The sequence below is a fragment of the Haemaphysalis longicornis genome, unplaced genomic scaffold (assembly GCF_048455015.1).
Source record: "Haemaphysalis longicornis isolate Haplotype H1 unplaced genomic scaffold, Haemaphysalis longicornis Haplotype H1 scaffold_2, whole genome shotgun sequence".
Classification (NCBI taxonomy): domain Eukaryota; kingdom Metazoa; phylum Arthropoda; class Arachnida; order Ixodida; family Ixodidae; genus Haemaphysalis; species Haemaphysalis longicornis.
In genome coordinates, this window is record NW_027526295.1 from 255,037,928 (window position 1) to 255,060,184 (window position 22,257).

The 22,257-nt window shown below is 45.9% G+C and overlaps 1 protein-coding gene across 1 annotated transcript in view; it reads right to left on the bottom strand.

Annotated features, from left to right (window-relative positions):
- The window catches only part of LOC144170440 (chitinase-3-like protein 1), a 68,261-nt gene that overhangs the window by 37,748 nt on the left and 8,256 nt on the right, over nt 1-22,257 (bottom strand). Inside the window, exons 2-4 of the mRNA XM_077700235.1 lie at nt 14,382-14,486; nt 6,863-7,166; nt 4,279-4,423 (exon numbers count right to left, since the gene is read on the bottom strand). Of these exons, the coding sequence (XP_077556361.1) occupies nt 4,279-4,423; nt 6,863-7,166; nt 14,382-14,486 (554 nt within the window). The remainder of the gene's footprint in view (nt 1-4,278; nt 4,424-6,862; nt 7,167-14,381; nt 14,487-22,257) is intronic.

Consider the following 22,257-nt stretch of genomic DNA (forward strand, 5'->3'; position numbering starts at 1 on the left):
TATGGTTCGGAGTGTGGCTCTGTGAAGGGTGTGGAGGAATTTGAGATTAGTCTTGCTGAAGTCATATACAGGGGCACCATATGCGAGGGCACCGATGGCCACAGCACGAGCCAAAGCAACGCATGAACTTTGTTGTGCACCGCCGTACTTGTTAGAGAGGCGCTTAATAAGGTGAAGCATCGGTTTCCATTGCTTTTTTAATTTGGTTAGCCAGATCTTTGGACTGTTGTGACTGCCCAGCGGGATGCCAAGAAGCCTTATGTGGCCGCAAGTAGCACGGATAGTGTTATTTGCGATGTGGAGGGCGGTTGGTTCCGTATCAGGCGAGGACTTGGTTCCGTGAACAAGGAGGAGCTCAGTTTTTTCAGGCGCCATCTCAAGCCCGAGTTGAGGCAGATGGTTCTCAAGGCTTACGACAGCCGCCTGAAGTTCAGTAATCATACTGTCCGTGTTTTCGAAGTCATTACCTTCTGTCCATATCGTAATATCATCCGCGTAGATGGCGAAACGGGCGGATGTGTCTCGCTCGAGTTGACGAGCCATACGGGTCATCGCCAGATTAAAGAGGACTGGTCCGAGTATAGACCCTTGAGGAACTCCTCTGTCCAGAAAGTAAGTACGGGGCGACCAGCCCGGATGGGAACCGTTAAGTTTTATGGGTCTACTCTGGAGAAAGTGACGCACCCAGTCTTGAGTTTTTTGGCTGGGATACGCTTGGGCTAATTCCTCTAGAATTGCGGTTTGACTGACTCTGTCGAAGGCCTTGCGGATGTCGACGGCTAAAACGTAGTCTGGTAGGCCACAACTCCTTGCCGAGCGGTTGATAACACGGCGTAGAAGCCACAGACAGTCGTGTGTACCGAGATGAGGGCGAAAGCCGGTTTGGGAGGGGTGAAACCAGGGTTGAGCGTATTCGAGGTAGTATTGTAGCCGGGCATGGATGAGACGTTCTATTAGTTTACACAGAGTAGGAGTAAGTGAAATCGGCCGCAAGTTTGTGATAACATTTGGGTCTTTGTTTGGTTTGGGAATGGGATGGACAAGGGTGAGTTTCAGGTAATCAGGGACCTCACTCATCTCCCATAGCTTGTTCACGTGGGCTAGTAGTCGTGTCAGGGTAAAATCGTCCATGTTCCTAATTTGTTGCCAGGTGATGCCGTCATGGCCAGGGGCAGAACGTAGTTTTCCCTGCATTATGGCGGCCCGGAGTTCTGCCAGAGTGAACGAAGAGTCTAGGTCCTCGCGTGAATGGGGGACCTGGATGACCGGTAGTGAGGCGGGCTGGGTGAGTGATGCCGTGGGGAAGAAGGTAGTAATAAGTTGGTGCTCTACTGTGGCTGGATCGTCCGTCAGTGCAAGGGTGGAGAACAGTGGTTGGGTTTTTTTCGATTTCCCGGCGAGGCCTCTGTAAATTCGCCACAGCTTGGAGAGGCCACGTTCCTTGCTAAGTGAGGAGCACAAGTCATTCCAATGATCATTCATTAATTCCTTCTGATACGAATTAATCAGTTTGTATTGATGCCTGATGCGCATCAGGTCCCGATGGCGATGGCCATTGTAACGGTAGCGGTGGGTGAGCTGCTCGATTCGCTTCCACAAATTCGATAAATGCCCGTCAATGGCAGGGGTGTCTTCATAACAAGTTACTTGTTCGGAAGCGGTGTGCGAGGCCTGTTGGACGCCAGCGATGAATGCCGAAAGATCGTGGTCCTCATGTGCATTGAGAGCTTGCCGAAAGGCACACCAGTCTGTTCGAGTGATAGTTTTCGTCATGCGGAGTCGCTTGCCGCGTAATGTAATGGATATAGGATAGTGGTCACTACCCCACGTTGTGCTGTACGTGGACCAATTACGGATGATGCCTGCAGTGGTCCATGTCAAGTCAGGGATGGTGTCCCGTTGAGATGGATGAAGCCCCACCCTTGTTGCGCAGGCGAGGTCGTTAACAAGGTGTAGATTACATAGTTCAGCAGTTTCCTCAAGAGCCGCTCCTCTCTTGTCTGTATTGGTATAGCCCCAGGTGTGGCTCTTTGCATTGAAGTCACCTCCAATAACCATATTTGTGCAGGGAAATTGAGACTTAAGTTGGTTTATCCAATTAAAACTGACATTACGGAGGGATCCTGTAATGGGCCTGTAGTAGGCCGAGGCAACCACTATGGTTTTTTCCGCTAGGTAGTCGGGCATGAGTGACTACGACTTCATGCTGAGTAGACGTGAGGCCCGGCACAATGACTTGTCGGCTAGCGAGGTCTGCACGGACCAGTACGGCCGCATAGCCGGGTGTGAGGGTGGATCCATTTGAGTTACGATGCGGTTTGCAGGTAATGCAGGGGCTGGTGTAGGTCGTATAGCCGCGAACGTTAGGAGTTGTGCGAGTTTCTTGGAGCAATATAAATAGCGGTTGGATTTGCCTAATGCGTTGTAACAATGTGAGATGATTCTGCTGGTAGCTGCGGCAATTCCACTGTAGAATAGTAGGAGTAGCCATTATTGCTGAATAAGGACTTTACGCGGGGGTTCCTCTGGAGCCTCTGTTGGGGTTATCCCTTCTGAAAAACGTTGCAGTAAGGCCGTTGTTTGTTGCACATGACTTTCGAGAAGACTTCGTATTTTGCCGATGTCATCTTGCCGTGTTGTACGTTCACGCTGAATGTCGGTTCGGATAGCGTGGAGAGCCTGCGTGAGCTCCGGGTCGATCCTACTTTGTGATGTGGGAGTACGTTTGATGCCGGGGCTCCGGCTAGGGCGCGTATTGTTGCGCGAAGAGGGTTTATTGGGGTTCGTTTTGGTCAAATTCTGACTCTTTGCGGCTAGGGCTTTTTTGAGTTCCTGGTTTTCCGTCTTGAGCTGCTGGATTTCTTCTCGCAAGGCAGCCAGCTGGGCCAAGACGGCGGCGTAAGGGGGGACTGGCTGAGTGTCACAAGAATTTTGGCTCTCGTTTGGTTGGCGCTGAGTTTCCTTCTCACGTATTCTGTCCGCCCAAGAAATGCCCTTGGCAGAATCCTTAGCGGGTGTGCTATTGGAGGGGAGCCTGCTGGGGCAAGTTGGACTGACAGCAATGTGGCCTAATTCATCACATGCAGCACAATATACTGTCGGACCGCAATCCTCACCTACATCATGTGGTCTACCGCAGGTCCTGCACACCGTCTGGCTGGGACAGTACTTGGACATATGACCGATGCGGTGGCAGTTGTAACATACCATTCTCTTGGGGATATAGGGGCTCACTTTAACGATGGCCATGTAATACTTCACCGCTTTTGGCAAAGTTGGGGAGTCGAACGTGACTACCGCACGGTTGGTTTTGCCGATGCGATGTACCGAGAGAATTTCTGCATGTTCGCAGCGAAGCCATTCGAAAATATCTTCGTTGGAGTCTTCAGGCTCAACTGTAATTACTCCTCTTGTGGTATTTGGACGGTGCGGGGACTTTTTGACCTCAACTGGGATAGAGGTACATTTGCCATTTTGTTTAATCGTGAGTTGGGTAGTAGTCAGGATGCGTGAGGCATGTTCGTCATCGTAAACTGTGATGTAAAGGCAATTGCCGGCGGCGTCGTACTTGTGAGAGGCTATCTCGGAATGAAAGGCTTGTGGGGCCGTAGTGCCTATAAGGTTAGCGAAAGCACTCTTAGGTATTTCGCGAATGTTGATTTTGGATAGTGGCCTTAGCACTAACAGTGAGCGGGGTCGACTTACCCGGTCAGTCTTGGTGACGAGTGTTGTTCCGGTGGTCTTGTTGCGGTGCCAAAAAGTCCAGGGCGCTGGCTGGCTCGGTAAGCCGGGCCCTTGGTCGTGTTCCATTTCAACAGGTTCTGGTTGTTGTGCGGCATCAACAGAAGTGGTTGCTACTTGCAGCGAGGAGGTCGGATGACCATCTTGAATAACGGGATCCCCACCGAACGCTGAGGAAGACGCTGCGTTCAGCGGCGCTCCCAGCCTCGCGGGCCGGAGCAGTGAAGGGGGACCGACGGCGTGGCGGCGGGTTAGGCTTAGCTTCACCCAAAAAAGAACAGGGCAATAACTGGCCCCAGAGGGGTCGTTGAGAGTCACAATTGGCACGTACGTGTAGCGCTGCACTTCACGAGTACGTTGGTACCATTTTCAACAAGGAGGAAACACAATGTCCGCAGCAGAGGCCACATAGAAGCGAAGCAGACTTGAGTGCCATTCACACAGATGGCGATCGCAGCGGCTATTTTTTCCGGTTCACAATATAAACGCTGCCTTCTAAAATCTATTAAATCAAGATGACAGCGGATGTATAATCACCTTGAGAAGAAGGGCGAAGTTTTTTTTGTCTCCGGTAGCATTATTGGTGGGATTATTATTCTTATAATGTCCAGGGTATTCCCAGTCCAAGTCCAAGCCGTCAAATCCATACTGGCGAAGGAACGCCAGAGCTCCGTCAACAAACCTGTCAAAAAATCCTTTGGTAATTACTATGAAAGAAAGTTTATGCATTACAAAACTCTTTGGTAGATGTTTGTATCTTTTTGTATGTTGAGACTTCCTGCGGTGTCGCATGAATTTTGTATGAACGTAGAATAAGCCACGTTAATCCGCCATAGGAGACTGATTGGCGATAGTGTGATCTAGCTGGCCGAACTCACCGCTAGGGCCCACGTACTCCTGGCCATTGACTAGGGGATTGCAGTGTGCCGGTGCCCCAAACCGGTGCCTCTTTCTATGCAGCTTTGGATAAATAAAGCTTTTACCACTACCAACACCACCACCACCACCATGCACCAAATTCTCATCGGCGGCTAGTTTTGGCCATTTGCCGGTCTATGTTGGCAACATCTGCCAGAAATATTTAGATCCACTGCAAGCCAACACCGGCTCTCTTCGCTTGCATGTTTTTTTTTTTTTTTTTTTTTTCTTGTCGATAATGGTAGTGGTGGCGTTGACGGCGTGCGGAGCGCGGAGCGCTTTACCTTTGTTTTCGCGTCGTATTGCGTGGGGCTCCGGTGGTTTTTCTTGCCGTCAAGTGTTTCGACTCTTCTTCGGCTCCCCTTGCGATTGCCACGTGCCCCGATTAGTACGACGCAAGTTTTGAAATCGGTAATTCAGCTGCTGCCCGAAGACAACGCGAGCAAATCGACCACCCCTGGATGACGGAACCCGCGGGAGCGCCTTTTTCCAAGTAAACCCGGCCCAAAAGGTTTCCGTGGACCTCGCCACAGTCGCCAAGTCGAATTAGAGAAGTGTGTTGCTGATTCCGCCACATAACAGCGCAATCGCCGAAAAGCGGTGAGTGTTGAACTGATACAGCTCAAAGCAAGCGATGTCGCTCGGTAGGTGGGCATCCTGAAAACGAAGTTCAAAGGGTCACAGGTGGCCGTGTGGTCGCAATGTTTGAAAAATAAATGTTCTTTTCCATGCCTCCGCTGGCCTTGTGCGAGCTCTTCGGCTGTTCTACCTTTCTTTTTTTTGTTTGATAGGTGGGAAATTCAAAAACAAACCTTTGTTGAGCTCCTACGCATAATAAGAATGTACTCCCGAAATTTGAGGATTTTACACCCGGAACTGTGGGCATTTTCTTAGAGGTGTAGTTCTAAAACATAAAGCTTGGCTTTTTACAGATTTTCTAGGACAAAATCCTGAAATACAGTTGCCTGAATTTTTATGGGCAACTTTTATAGTAAAAAGCAGTTGTGATATCAATAAGCTGAATAGATATTGAGGAATACGCAAAACGCGGAAGTTAACCTACGTGCTGATTCGCTCCATTGCCCGCCCTGGTGACTTAGTGTGTGTGCCTTTGTGCTGCTGATCATAAGGACGCAGGTTCGACAGCGGCCTCGGCCGCCGCTTTCCAGTTGGAATCAAAAAACAAAAACGCCCGTGTGTCGAGATTTCGGCGCGTGTTTAAGAAACCAGGTGATGAAAAAAGCTCCCGAGCCCCCCACTACCGCGCACCTCATAGCACCAGTGTACCTTCGGCGCTTGAAACCCGCGCGATTTGAAAATTTTAATTCGCTCAATTAGGGGCTGGTTAGCCAGAAACCCTGTTAAACAGCATTTAGTCATTCATATGGGCTACCTATATAAGGAAAAACCAGTTCAATATCTGAGCGAACCTGCGATGAAATAAGTAATTCCTAAAAAGATATTTTAATCCTTGTCGGTCACCCGGGTTTCTAACATTTAAAAAGCCCAGTCATATTGAGCTCCCAGAGCCTAATATAAATCTACTCCCAAATATTCAAGCCCATAGAGCCAGGAGTTTGTTTGGGCGTTGATATTACCTGTTTAAGCATTTCCACTCTGTTAGGAGCGTAATTTCGAAGAATCCTTCACGCCCTTTTAGGGGTGTCTGAGGGAGAAATGGCGCATTTGTTTGTGTATTGGTGTGAGTAACATTTTCCAACCAAACCCAATTCAATACATCAATCCTTCGAACATATATAATGATGAATGCGTAAAAACACTCAACTTAATCCAAAATGGCAATTCGCACCATATTGTTGGTAAGGGCGAAATGTCGAAGCCACTTTTGGGGAGATTTGTACGAGATACATATGTCAGCAAACATGACTTCGATACCTCCACGCTTTCCTTCGTAGCCACACGGATGCATTGAGGTAGATGTCAAATTTTCATTCGCGGAATTCTGGACGAAGCCGGGCGGTCCTCGCGAGGTGCACGCTGACGTGCGCTCGGCTAGGCTGAGTTTTCTGGGAACGCTTCACGGCGAAAGTAAAAGCTTAAACAGCTCTGCTGTTAAAATTAGCGCTGAACTCCTAGAAAGGGGTAAGGGGGGGAGAGATGATCAGATGATCATCTCCAGCCAAAATGTTTTTGCACCCGGGGGTAGTACTTTGGCGAAGAAAGGAAAACGAAAAAAGCCTACTTGCGCCGTCCTAACGACGTGTTCACCAGGATGCTGAACATTGTAGAGTCATTCCTGTTGTTGTAGTTGTTGACTCCCGTGGTTACAAGCACCTTCAGACGTGGGTTGCAAGTCTTGAGGTCAAGCAGGTCTTGGTACTGGCCAGGGTCTGAAGGCCGCACCATCTTCAATGTGCCATTAGGGAGGGTTTTCACAAATCCGGCTATGAGATGCGTGCACAAGAAGGCTGTCTTCCTCTCGGGTTTCGGGTAATAAGGTAGTGTAACGTAGCACACCCGCCGCACATCGCTCCTCTTGTAAGGCCCTGAAACAGAATACAAGTCTCGTAGAAGCCCGGATACCACGGGGGGACTATTCATGCGAAATCATTATAATACCTATGAGGCAAAAAAACCTGGCTTCGTCTACGTGAGATGACCTGAAAACCCTACGGGCCATGCGTCATAACACAAAAAATGGAAGCGTTTCCACTCCGTGGAAGATGGCGAGGGTGCGGAGTACGGGGACTTGAAATGACATCCGATTTGCGTCCCGACCGTCATACGATTTGAGCCGTCCGTTGCACCTTGATTATTCCCTAAATGAAACCGCAACTCACGGCTCAAATCGAATTTCGCTTGATTTTCGCTTGATGGTGGTGTGCGTACGAATGAACGCGGACGGACATTGCGACGTCTTAAGGTACTCCGCACCGTTACATGCGAGGGAGTAAGCCGTTTGACTCTCGGGTACTAACTCATGGTCGTAGCCCAATAGCTAAGACGAGTGACACTAACTCTGTCAGGTCTACCAGAAACAGGCTCAAATCCTGCCGGTGCCTGTGCGATATTTTGCGATTGTAAATGCTATGCGCACGGAAATTGTGCGGTACTAAGGTGATCCGCACCTAAAACGTGACAAGGGCGGCAGTCGAATCCTTGGGACGCCTGCACGATGAAAGGCTAGAAGTGGGTATTCTGAGTGAACACCACTTAGAACAGTATTTTTGCAAGCTTCTTTCAATATGAACTAAAAGCTTTCAGAAACACAAATAAACCACAAAACGAGCGCACGCCCGTTGTAGTGTTCATGTCGGGTCTGTAAAACGGGTGCCAAGAGGAGAAAGGAAACACATAATGATTGCGCTCCTTTGGTGGCTCCATAGTCCGCAACGGGAAGTCGTAATGCTTTCGTACTCAAAGTAGGTCCGTAGAGCTACGTTCCCTGTAAGTGCTTAGGGAATTTTATTCGCCTTTAACAAAACAGCATGTGTAAAGATGTCTCCCGCCCAATATGAAATTCCTAAATCGGCATGATGGGCATCTTACGATTACTTAACTCTACGGGACCACTGTTTCCGTTGAAATAAAAGCGCATATTGATCCACAACTCGTAGCACGCCTCAGGAAGAGTTGATGACATATGTATAGATTCAATTTCTCAACTTCTACAGGGATGTTCTTCAAAAAGAAATGGTAGGAGGAAGAGAAAGAGAAGAGAATTCACTTTGCCAGAAGGTTCCCAAGACGATTTCAAGGCCTCCAGCGATGGCGGAAGCAACGGAATGTTCATTCGGGTATTTAAAAATTCGGGTATTCAACTTCATGTTTCACTGATTCTGCCACATGAGGTGACCAAGTGGTGTCCGAGGGAAAATCATTCGCCTCAAAAAGGGATTATTTTGCTGCCAAATGGCTCTTATGGGGATCTCCTGAAATTAGCCTCTGATACTCGATTCTGCAAACTGATTGTACATTTATTTGTGAATCTTTAAGTATGCGCGAGAATCTCGTCTCATTTCCTCGTGAACTTGAGGGGCGGCCCGATGAGCCTGCCTTACTCGGCTGCAACAGTCAGCAACACAACCTTTGTCACCCGTGCCTCGCACCATGTGACAACTTTGCGTAGCACCCGAACTATCCCAGTGGTCATCTTTCCTGTATGTAGCAGGGCATTGGCTTCCTGTCACTCATTTTATTGTCCATCAGTTCATCGGGGTCATTTCAATTCTTTTTTGTTTTTCAACACTCTGTAGCTGCACACTCGATTCTGCAACACGTACTTAGATGTTGTTGCCTAAGCACATGGCGGAAAAGTCATCTCAAAATCTCCAAACCGTGCTGCGTTTACTTTTTGGGGCACCTGTACATGCGGAAATGGAAGTCCAAAGACCGGTCGAGTTAGCTCGAGGGGGGGGGGAGGGGGAGGGGGGGGTGCGCTTCGACTTGTCTTTTCTTGGCAACGTCGCCAGCGTTACGAAGGCAGCTGTATTTACGTGTTCCCTCCAGTCTGTCATCCTGTGCTTTTCTATTCCTCACCCGCCGCGGTGGCTCAGTGGCTAAGACGTTGTGCTGCTGAGCACGAGGTCGCGGGCTCGATTCCCGGCCGTGGTGGTCGCTTTCTGATGGAGGCCAAAAGCAAAAACGCCCGTGTGTACGATATTTCGGCGCATGTTAAAGAACCCCAGGTGATCAAATAATTCCGGAGTCCTCCACCACGGCGCGCCTCATCGCGTGCGTTGCGCTGGTACGTTAAACCCTACAATCAATCAATCAATCAATCAATCAATCAATCAATCAATCAATCAATCAATCAATCAATCAATCAATCAATCAATCAATCAATCAATCAATCAATCAATCAATCGATCGATCGATCAATCGATCAATCAATCTTTTGTATGTCTCGCTCTGATCGTAGACCGACGCAAAACAGACTGAAATTTTGTGGAAATGGTCCATGAATCCCTCACGCAATTCATGAGGAATCAAGCAATTGTGCAATCAAGCATTGGCGATTGGGAAAATGAAGCAATTTCTGTCATTGCATCATTCAAAGGGGCCAGAAAAACAAAATTCAAGTTTGTTTTATTTGAAGTATTTCCTCGTTAGAATAGTACTGACACCACGTTTAACACGAACTTCACCCTAATAAGCTATGTGATGAGGACAACGGGGTAATAGAGACGCGACCCAACAGGTAGTTTCTCGCTGAACTTATGACGTATTCTGGGCCGATTGTTGCTACTGGCTGAGCCTGTCAATATCCGACGCAAATTAATCAGTGATGATATGCTGTCAGTACGATCGCTTTGCTTCGAATTAAGTGAATTATATTTTCATAGAAATAAGAGCTGGCTGGAAAACGTGGAAAACAGGACGAACAATTGAAGTTACGAACGAACGCATAAACATTGAAGCAGTTAGTGCGGCACTATGCCCGCCTACGGTGCCTTTCGCAGCTCTCGGGCGCGTTGGGCCTGTCTGACACGACACTGGCCAAGTGGCATAAGCGACACCTCCACTTACGTGACCCTGTTTGTCGAGTCATACCCAAAGCGTAACAAAACAGGTCCTACCAGACATAACAAAACTACGGTAGGTAAAGACTGGTTTACGAGCCAACCAAGTGTTCACAGCGCTCCTTGAGCCTGATTGCAGGGCCATCTAGGGTGGAGGACAATAACTGTGATTGGTTATTGTTTATAACCAAAAAAGTTAGTCTGTCATGTCGCCGCAGCATCAGTCGACATACTAACTTTTGTTTTCGGTACCTGACCTTGATACGTTATTCCTGACGTCACCAAAAATACCATGCAGCGGGAGAAATAAAATTCCGGTTTAAATTGTTTTGTTATTCAGTGAATAAAGCATTGTTTGGTGCCACACACGCACGGAGAGTGCTGTAAATCACCAAATCCTTTGAATAATACCAGCTTGTATTTTATTTTCATGGGCCATTTGAACTCTAGGGCGTTAGTATTTAAACATTTAATTTCGATCCAGCCATCACAACACCAGCCCGCGAAGTAAGAGTGTTTCCGCGAGCAGAGCCGTTCTTCTCTACATACTGCAAAACATGATCAGCGCGAAATCCAGCTTGGAGGCAGGCTTCTTCATCGTATTGGTGCGCGTTGCTTACTTTCTATTTGAATATTACGTATTGAGCCATCAAAGACAGCTTCTTAAAGATATGGCCCTATACTGCGGCTGAAAGCAAGAAGAGAGATGGTGTGCCGGCGACACCGAACTTTATTGGAAATATCGGACACGTGCGGGTGAATGATAGTGTGACCGTGTTATTTACCAATTCTTGAGGATACGCTGAGGCGGAGTAACTGCAATTAGGAAAAAAAAACTGACCTTGCCGATAGACGCATGAAAAGAAAAAGTTGATCAAGCTGCCTTTAATAAATGGAGCTCTGAAACGTGAATGAAAATAAACTTGTGCACAAATTGCGAAAACTTTCGTTGATATTTTTAGGAAGTGCCATTATTTTCCTTAGCACGCATCTTTGTTCAAAAATGTTTCGCAGAGATTGAGTGAGGTGGCCACCCAACACGCCAAAAATGAGCGCTACATTTCTCTGAAACCTGCGGCAAACCTTTAAGCGATTGGGCGAGAAACAAGAACTGCTTCTCGCTTATAGCCATGATGCCTGCAAAAAAAAAATGGTCTAGGCTTACCCGAATTATATTAGTCATTCTTTGTTCTACAAAAAAACGGGATTCCAAAAATGAATGCAAAACTGACCAAACTTCACAGCAGCATGTGTAGTAGCCGCGAGGAAAGCCAGAGTTGAACACGCGAAACATTTCCTAACAGAAGGTTGGGGTCAGTGCCCGCTAAGAGATTGTTTATTTGAAAGCAGGCTCTCTTAAAAGCCAAGATGTACGACATCACTTACAAACGCTTGAAGATTGTAGATTGTTTTTTTTTCGTTAGGGTGGCTTCTTCCACGACTATGAGGCAACAGTGACAAACGAGGAATATCTTTACGAGGCTAAAAAATTTGCCGTGCATACCTGCTTACTTCGCTGCAAATGTCGTCGAAAGGCGAGACTCTTCTGTCGCCGCTGCCATGCAGATGCCTCTCTTCTCTTTCTCGCTCACCTCTCACGTTACTCCCATCCCGTCTCGCTCCTCCCACGATAAAGACGGTGGAGGTTTGCTCAAGTGTATTCAATGTTCCCCTGCTCGTGTGCCATCAACTGGAACCTTTCGTTAGTGTTGGTCTTCTCGGAATGCCGCCACGAGGCCTAAGATCGGGCGGAAGCGCTATTTCAATTCTGGGTCAAAAAATGTGGTTGATTCTTCTGTCATACGAATCACTAAAGCACGAAAGTGAAATGTGCAGCGAAATCTGCAGCGAAAGCAACATAACTTCCGGGATGGTGGCTGCCTTGTCGGTGTGCTTGGCGAGCGACGTTCTGCTAGCGGGTCGCTTCAGGAAAGGTGCGAGCACTGCGTCACCGCGTGGCGTATACGGCAGACGGTTGCGTTGCGACGAGCTCAGCTTGTGGAATGTGAGATGTAGAATTTGTAGCTCGAACCGTGCACACACAAGAACGCGTTCCGCTACCCGCTGGCGTTTCTCTTCGCGTCAAATCAGTCGGCGTTCGCGCCATTCGCCCGTCGGCGTTGCTACAACGCGGCTTGCACTAACTGTCGGCGCTTATAAGCATCATGATGCCCTAGTTCGCTTCAGATGTCCTAGACAGCAGCACCATCCGCGTCAATGGACCTTTTTGTGGCGTTTCTCTTGTGTTCTTTGTGCTGGCGTCATCTGTGACGGATATCTGTGACGTGTGATGTGTTAAAACTCTTTTTCGACGCGTATTTTCAAGTAGTCCAAGTAAGACAATGTCTTTAATAATTTTCCTGATTGATGGGTTGGCTCACTGCTCAACGAGCAGGCAGAACTTCCGCACTTTTTTTTATCAGTGACGTAATTTCCTATGAAATGATGCGCGCCGTTTTTTAGACATTGTAGCACTGTTTTACAACAAAACTGTATACGGCTCACTCACCAAGAAACCTTCGTTTCCTAGTCCGTAAACAGAGTACGCTTTGCGGCAAGACCACCTTTCTCACGAATGTTGTGTAGCGCTCAGTCTGATCTCAATATTTTATAAAAATTAGCGCAGTTGACTGATAAGGCGGTTCTATTATTACACCATATTTTACCTAGTTGTCATAATTTGTTGATTACGCAGTTGTAAAGAATTCGAAATTTTCGTCTTCTGTCAATTTTGGGGCATTCACGGGGGGACTATGGGCTACAGGAAAGGGCTTTCAGTCATGTTTTATGCAAACAAAAATATGAGACGTTGGACTGCCTAAATGACTACATAACCATGGGAACTTTTGTCTCCGCAGGCATCATGTGCTACTATTAGTCGCAGGTTTTATGCAAATACACTCCTATGCCGGTTCTATTCGCATGAATAAGTGGGAAGGGAACTCATAGCCTCGTGTTTGTCCTTCAGAACAAAACAGTGCTGCTTCGAGGTTTCATAAATCTGATTACTAACTCCGAAGTATGCCAAATTGCAGAATAGAAGCAATTGTGATTGCAGGCGTTGGGCCTGCACTTCGGTCGATGGGCTGGTAAATAAACTATCACCAAATTGAAATTGAAAACGCAGTTATCATGCTTTATTTCATATCTACTTATATTTTCACAGCTTTGCTGTCCCAGTCTGTAGGAAGGACTGAGTGTCAACTATCTCCTTTTAAGTGCTCAAACCTGTGATTTTCCATTTCATGGACCCCGCAACGGCGCAAAGCAACAATTAAAGACGGTAATATGTTGCGCACTGTCTAATGCCATGTAAAACATACCTAACCACTGTTATTTGTGGGAAAATAGGTGGAGATATCGATTTACATTTCGTCTACCTTACAGAAGCGGCCCTGCGTGCATGGCGCAAACAGTCAACTCAAGGAAGTGTTAGGCTGCACACTGCCTAATAAAACCTAAAAATTACCTAACCACTGTTAGCAGCTGTAAAATGGGCACGGATATCGATAAGCAACATTTTACACAAGAACTTCAAAGCACGCAGAGTTTACCAGCCCAAAACTCAGGCCGTTACAAGCCGGGACAACTACGTCAAAGCCACGAAGACGGAACGGCAGGCCCTCTTGAGCAGTTAGTTGGAAGAATTTTCCTGCGTGTTGAAAGAGAACCAGTAGTTGGCGCTAGGCGCTTTCTCGAAATGGCGCTGCCACGAAAGGTTCTGTATTGATTGATCGGGGTGTTTAACCGGCCGAAGCCGCACCTGGGCTACGAGGCGCGCCGTAGTGGAGGGCTCCCGATTAAATTTGACCACCTGAGGTTGTTTAACGTGGGCCGAAATTGCGACACACGGGCATTTTTGCTTTTCGCCCCCATCAAAAAAGCAGCCACCGCGGCCGGAATCGAACCCGCGTCCTTGGGCTTCGCAACACAACGCCTTAGCCCCTGAGCCACCGCGGCTGGTAGGGCTCTGCATGCGCGCGTGAGCGTAAGAACTTTTGGCATTCGTATTTATTTACTCGTAAACTTCCCGCAGCTACCCTTGCACTATTACAACCAACGTTCTACGACTACTGCTACATTTACTCGGAAATTCTGCCTTTACAGTGTTAGCGCCTCGTGGCTTTTTTACTTAAATCGTTGAAACTACCTGAATTAGCAGTTTTTGGTATTAGTTTGTCTAGTCAGTTTTCGGGCATCTGTTTTCCGCACAAAACTGACTTCAAAAGGGCCGCTTACCATGCACCGTCTTGATGATTTTAATTCCGTTGTGTCGAAATTGTTTTTTAATGCACGTGTTTGCAACGTCGAATCGCCGGCACGTTTCTCTTGGATCGTTTGTCCCTGAAACAGAAAAGTAATTACTGATAAATCCGCGAGAAATCAATATTGTGGAGTCTCGCGTAACAAAAAAAAAAGCTATGGTTGATTCCTCTGTTATAGGAATCAGTAAAACACGAAAGTGAAATTTGCGGCGAAATCTGCAACGGAGAATTATTTGCAGGTCGGCGGCTGTCTTGTGGGTGTTTTTGGCGAGCGACGTCCTGCTGCCGGGTCGCTTCGGCAAAGGTGTACGGGCGTCATTTCCGTGACGGATATGACATCAGTGAAATCTTCGGGCATGGCGTCATAAACCACTTTCGTGTTAAATATAAAACCTGAAAACGAACAGCCCTATGTATAACGTCCTCTTTAGTATTAAAGGTTGCTTCCCCGCAAGAAGACCCTGTGTGCAGGGGTGCACCCTTTACAGGCCACTTGCCCTCGTACTGGCGTCGCTTCCATGACGGTTATGACCCCAGCGAAATCTTCGTGTATCCGGGAATAAAACACTTTCGTGTTAAAAACAACGCGTTAAACCAGTGTGGCGTCCCTGCGTATTGCAAGAGGTGGAAGCCGGGTGGTGCATGGTATTTGCTCTTCTCCAGAGCCTGCGAATAAAGCGAACTTAGAGACTAGGTAATGGGCTGATTGAATAAATAAGGAAGTGTGTTGAACTACATAATGTATCGGCACTTAATCGTTGGGCAAAGTAACATAAGGTGCGCCATTTAAGAGATGGTATTCAATGTGATTCAGTTTGTATCACAAATCGGCTCTTTATTTCTAGCAAATAAAAACACAGAATAAAAGTGCACACTGGCACACGCAAATAATTATTGCTAGAAAAATCTTGGTGCTCTTATCTCAATGACGTCACTATATCTTGGGAAACGAGCCTTTCATGGTTGCCTGCCTGAAGCCATCTGTATTGACCCTTTTTGACGGCGCCGCCTCTATTCAGGCTAGTTTTAAGGTGGCGTCGCTAGTATGGCTACCTTCAGCCTGCAGGTGTGAAATGGCCCTGCAACGCTGGGTGGCTAATTTAAGCGTTAGTTGTCAATCAATGCCAGGGAGTGGTTCGGCATGGATGGAGATTTCAGTGCCTGATTACCCAGAAATAAAATATCTCGCACCACAATACTAATCAAAATTACGTCAAACTAAATGTTTCAAAAATGCCCCTTCCAGATTGAACTCTCGTGCGTCATAAACTTCAGGCCAATGTGCGGATCCGCGCGACTGTCCGAGCCGTCACCGCTGAAAGGTCCAGTGCTAATAGACAGAATATATTACTTCCTAAAAGAGCAAAAGCTCCATAGCATTAAACAATTCTGATTCACTCATAACAAATCGGCAACCATCGCTTTAACTAAGATAAAAAAGAAAATTGCCCAAGCGTGATTATAGATAAAGCGGTATGTATTGTCACCTCTTTATATTATATAAAGGATGCATTTAGCTGCATCAAATCCTCCGTCATTGTAAACTATCCTAAAATCAGGGTGTTCAAAAAATCTGATCATTACGGCTCATAATTAAAATAATGGAAATATTACCTATAACACTGACAAATAAAGAATTCAATAAGATCTTAAATCAGGTTCTCCGCAGGGTTCAAGTTTAATTCCATTATTTTGTAATATAACAATTTTAGACCTTCCAAACAGCAAATTTCCTAGCGATGTATATATCCAGGCTTTTGCCTATGACATAACCCAATAAATTACCAAAGCATTTATAAATAATTTATAAATTTGTACAACCGATTGGAATAACAGAATAGAATATTACTATGCTCGGGTGCAAATTAAGAAAGGCAAAGGAAGTTCCCGCTCTGCAGCCGAATTTAAGTCCACGCGGCGCATGTAGTGCGTTACTGGGAATAGTTAGAACATGGCACGAGCCGTTTCCATGATTTTTTTTTTTACTTAATATGCTTTTAAATGTCTTCAGCGGCGACAAACAAACTACGTGGAAAAATTCGGACGATATCACGCATTCATAGAAATCTCCTTTCAAAACGCGCGCGCCCGTTGACAACCAGGTCCGTCGCTTAGGCGGAGTGATGCCGTACATGAGCTATTTCCGTTCTTAACTTGTTCCCGAGTATACTTCATGTGTACGCGCCTGTACGGCGTCACCACAACACGACCAAGCTTGATATTGGCGTGAACGAGCGGCCAAATAGGCAATATATAAACCGAGGTCGCTTACGTACGCTTGTACCAGCTCCAAGTTTGAGACGAATCTTCAGTCATTTCCTCACATATTTTAGACCCCAATGGCCAGCACAAGTCGTCACCGTGTACGCTCGGTGAGAGGGTCGTTCTCTTTTTGCACAGTTTTTAGGCGTGATGTGAAAGCGTAATAGTCCCGCACCAGTTTTTCCGTCAGCTTTTTGAGCCGTGAGCGGAGTGCAGGATTGATAAGCAAAATGATGAACAAATGGCTCAAAACGGAACGCAGGAGGTCAAACGACCCAGTACCAAATTGATGTTGCGGCGCAGAACATTGCAGCAGCAGACAACGCCCGCAACCGGATGTTCTTGCGGACGTCACCGAGAAGCGAAGTATTCGCCCCGAGTGCAAACACAGTCGGCCCCTGGCGGCGGCGGGACGAACCGCTCCTAGGGTGGATGGCGCTCTCGCGTCGTCTGCTTTTTCACGTTGCGTGCGGCGCAAGACACGTGCTGCACACGACAAAACAACCAATATGTGTGCTCGTTTGGCAGTAAGCAATGACATAGTAACCTCTGCGTGCTCGTTTCCTCTAGAAACGCAAGAATCAGCGGCCGCTGCGGGTTAATGAGCTGGTTTATAGTTCCACGAAACATCTTCGCTGTGGTCACCGCTTGAGTGTGAAACGTGTTATAAACATTGCTTCCACACATTGCACTTTTCGTATTGTTGAGTGCAGTCGTCTGCCGTTTCGGGAACGTCGAAGGGTGCTTTTTGAAGGTGGCGTGGCGATTATTTAAAGGATAAAAGTTTAGTACGCGAAACGGGTAAGAAGCGACAAGACCTGTGCATACGCGTGCAAATTCCACACCCTTGTAAAATTGCGCTGTGTCCTTATAGAAAGAAGAAACAAACAAAAACATTTACACTGCACACGACCCGTGCGCTATCGCCCATACATTACCGGACACGTATTTTACACCCGCAAGCGTCTGTGTGATCGTGTCCTTCCCGTACCTTTTTCTAAAATAAATACCATTTTTGGACAGTCGTTGGTTATACTCAGGAGGAGGAATAAACATTTATTCAACTGTATCGAGTTGCTAATTTTACGTATTATTTAAAATACGTTTCTATGGATGCGCAAGAGTATTTAGGGGGAATGTTTCGGTAAAATTAAGCAGTTGTGAGTTTGCGTCAGTCATGTGGCATTTTGTGTGTCATTTTCATATATATCATTTTCAAATCCGACATGAATCACCGTGTCCAGAAACGTGTCTCACTCAGCATAACCAAATGCCTAATTTGGTCACGTCTTAACCTCTTAAGGTGGACCTAAGCTTAAAGAAAGAGAAAACGCGTTATATATAATGCACGTTGTTGCCCACATGTGTGTGGGGTGTGTGCCATGACTCGCTGTTTTCTTTTTTTTTCCCACAATCCTTGCTTTCAATACCATTTTGAAAAAGGCGTCCCACAATTCCTGGACAATCTCGGACCAAAGGGGGGTTAATCATTTTGGAAAATACGTGTACTGCTTTTTCACCGCTAGAAAACACGACGCCTAGTGTAGTTTCGATTGTAAATAATACTGATAACCGTAGTTTGGCTTTTCGCGCGCGTTACATGCGTTCTCTTCTCGCTGCTCTTGCAACGTTGGCAAGACCACCCCCCCCCCTTCCCGAAAAAAAAAAACTAAATGCACAGAATTTCATTTTTTAACCAATCCTCAAGAATTAAATGCCAAGACAAAGGCGATATTCAGTTTACAAAACAAAGTAGTTACCGGGAACCCATTACGCTGATTTGCAACGAGAAATAAAAAGGAAATATTTTACTACATTTGCAACAGCGAAACTTCATTTATTGCCATCTTTAGGGTTCATAAGCGACCTTATACGCAAGAATACAAACACATCTCGCTGTTGCAGGCACCTGTTAGATTTTAAAAGGAACGCAAATCGTCAACAGAGCAGCCGTCACAGAAAATTTGTGCTCACTATGAGGTCCCAGTAAGCTTGGTTTGCACACTGTAAGCCTGCTTATCACTTTGCGAAAACCTAGCTAAACATGAGATGTTGATTGTAATGCGTGCGTTGACAATTCAATTCGCAAGTTCACTTGCGACGAAAGCCGTAAATAAGTGATCCGAAACCGTTATTCATGAAACCTTCCTTCAGAGTCGCTAAAATTTCATTTAAAAGACCCGTTAGAGGGGTTACATTTATATCTCTGCGCTGATCAAAATTCTGTAATTTTATGTTGCCTTTTGAACACACACAAAATATCGTAAGCTCTTAGAAGGAATTTCGGGGCAGTAAGTAGTGTTACCATTTCAGAGCATCCCACAAATGCAAGAATGCGTCATGCTACCAGTGAAAGCGACTGAGATTGCCGTTGTAAACTGAATTTCAGAGATCGAGGCTTCCTAATTTGTTTCTATTTATGCTTTTATTGAAGGCTCAAAGCCATAGTCTGGAAAGATGGAGCTTGCACAGAGCCACAGCGTACAAGTTCATTGTTACAATTACGGCCATTCTGAGATTCCCGATGGGTCGTCGCGTTTTTTGGCGTAATAATGAAAACTTACTGCCGCTTCCATGCTATACATTGAACGTTGAGTAACCGAACTACAGCATACCACTCTTGTTTGCACCTGTCGTGCGCACATACGGCGAGAAAAAGGCACGAAGCGCGCCCACAGTGTGCATTCTTACGGGCCGCTCAGCGGAGCATCCACACTAGCAGCGCGACGCTGTCGCCACCTACATGTCGAGCTCGCGGCGAATACCGGACAGTCACGGTCACGCGGTGCGAGGATGTGGACAAAACGAGGCACAATCGCGGTGCGGACGAACATGCCATGTTTTGATTTGCAATATATTCACTAATACTCATTGCTGTGACAAAATTCTTAAAGGGGTAATTACTAGAACTTGAAGTATTTGAAAATGTGAACGCCCATGTGTCGGCAAAAACCTCTTTCAGGGCCCCTTTAAAACAGTATCCAATCTGGCCTTAAACATCATTCTAATGTCCAACCAATTCATTTAACGATCGAAAAAGAAAACGAAACATTTAGCGTACTCTTTGGCGGAAAAATGTTGTCCTGGTAACACCGCGTTTTTATAGGAGGCCAAATAAGCAATAAAATAGATATATGGCAGCTGCATCCAGCAGACAAGGAATCTTTAACGAATCTTACTCAATAAATTTTACTGACAGACTTAAGAGTTTTTACAGGCGGCTCGCAAGATAAAACTGACATAGGAGCAGCTTTCATAATTGTGAATAAGGCTGGCAAAACAATAGAAATAAAACAATATATGCTTCAGGAGTACAGCCATAACTTTGGGTGAGATGGAATCGCGACTTTAAAAGCGATTGCCTACCCCCAAACTAGCTGCAAAGAAGGGAACGTCTAGTTTTGTACTGATAGTCTGTCAACCCTAAAAGCAATTAGTCATCCAAATAATCGAAACTCAAATATATGTAGAAATAAAGAAATGCTAAACAAACAAGAAAACCAGGTCAAAATAACTTTAACTTGGATTAAAGGTCACAGTGACCAAGTCGGCAACGAAATATCGGATGAAATGGCTAATAAAGCAGCAAAGTATGGCGAAAAAGTAGACTGGCCTATTTCACTATAATTTGTTAAAAAACAGCTCGTTATTAATGGAAGAAGAGATTGGAATGTTGAGTGGCAACAATAAAGAAGCTTCAGAACTTGTCTCAAGTGTCCGGCTCCGTTGGCGGAAGCTGATTCCAAGCATCTTACGTGGACATGCGTGGGAACAAGAACAGCTTGAGACAACGCGCTCAGAAAGGTTTGTCTGCGGTGGGATAAACCGGATGACTACAACCTTGGGCTGCAGGAAGATAGATACTGAAGGTCGCTGATGAACTTTCTGCACGCAGCTAGACTGCATGCATACCTGCATAGTTGCAGGTATTCATGCATACTTGCAGACCCGGAAACCTATCGGTTTCGTCATTAACTGCGCATTTTGCAGCCCCGCTCTCTCTCTTGCTTTCCTACTTTCCTTCCTTTCTCTTGCTTTCGTACTTTTTTCTCTCTGCCCATCTTCAAACCTCTTTACATATGCCGCGTGGTAAAAGCACGAAGTAAAAAAAAAAGCTACATCTTCCAGTTGATAAAAAATGTTGGCAAAATTCCGGCCCACTTCAACACAAACTATTACACATCGCAGGGTATTACTGCACATGTTAGATTTCAATTTTACTTTCACAGGTTTGACATTACAAATAACAACAAATGTAAATGTAACCTACAGGCAGAAAACTTCGCCTACTGTTTACAGGATTGCCCCATAACAAAACAACATGGAGAACGTTTTGCCGTTTTTCGAAATAATTTCGCGAGACGAAAACCTAAGCTAACAATAAATACAGGAACAAAATTTTAGAATAAACGACAATACTAATTAACGGTAATATTCAACAATACTAGCACCTCAAATATTTTTGTAACAATGTCCCATACACACAGACATAAAATCAGGGGCAAATAACTCGATAACAACTTTTAGATCTTGTGTCTGGTCTGGTCTTCTACATTAGATCTGGCCTTCTTCATTGAGTTATTTTCTGTGTAATTATCTGATGTAATTACCTTATTCACATTTGTTTTCGATTTTAAATCCAAATATATTCAATATCGATGTATTTTTCTTTACCCGTTATACCTTTGTGGTACGGGAAGGGTCTCTATGCATGAGCCCGTTTATTAAAGTGAAGTTGCTATGACTGTATTGTATACTTCAAATTTGGTTCATTTCATCATTTATCGAGGCTAAACTAAGCAAACCTTTATGAGCGCTTGAGCAGTAAGCCGTATTTAAGACCAACCAGCCGGGTAATCTGCGGCAAAGACATTAATTAGGCCAAATAGCTAATCGAGAACGTGCGTGAGTACCGTTCCTCTCACCGTCAGTTAATATTGTGCATCACCTTAATTGATTTGTTGCTGAATGAAGGGAACTTTGGCTGTCTTCAACGCGTTATTGCCTTGCTCAAGTCCTGAGAGGAGTTTGTGCAAACTAAGAAAAAGTTCTGACGTTTTTGCTTGAAGCAAAGTTGCCTCAGTCAAGATTTTGCACCCCGGTAAATTTTCATGCCTCAAGAAATTTTGTTATTCTCGCAATTTGCAATACTGAGCAATATTAACAGCCCACCTTTTTGTACTGCAAGCTCTGTTAGGCTGCTGCATATAATATTTTGTTTCTTCTCCACTGCTTTACGGCTGCTTGTAGCCGTGGTCACGAGCTATCGTAACTAAACGCTACTGAATTCCACTCTTTAAGTAGGCATATACGCCAGTTTCCCGGAACCAGCGATATTAAAGCAATGATCCACCAATGCGCCAACCGCTTGCGCTAAAAGCCTCCACCCTCCACCATATGCCCTTCCTCTCAGAGGCCTTTTCCGAAAACTTTCTTAGCCTGCCATTCTCCCTCCGCGATCTCCCTTTCACCCCGATCCTCTAATCACTCTACCTTTCCTCCTCTGCTGCGCTTCCCGTCGTCTGCCATCCTTCTCGTGCGCCACTATTTTTCCATCTCTCTTATATTCGCCTGACTCTTTCTTATGC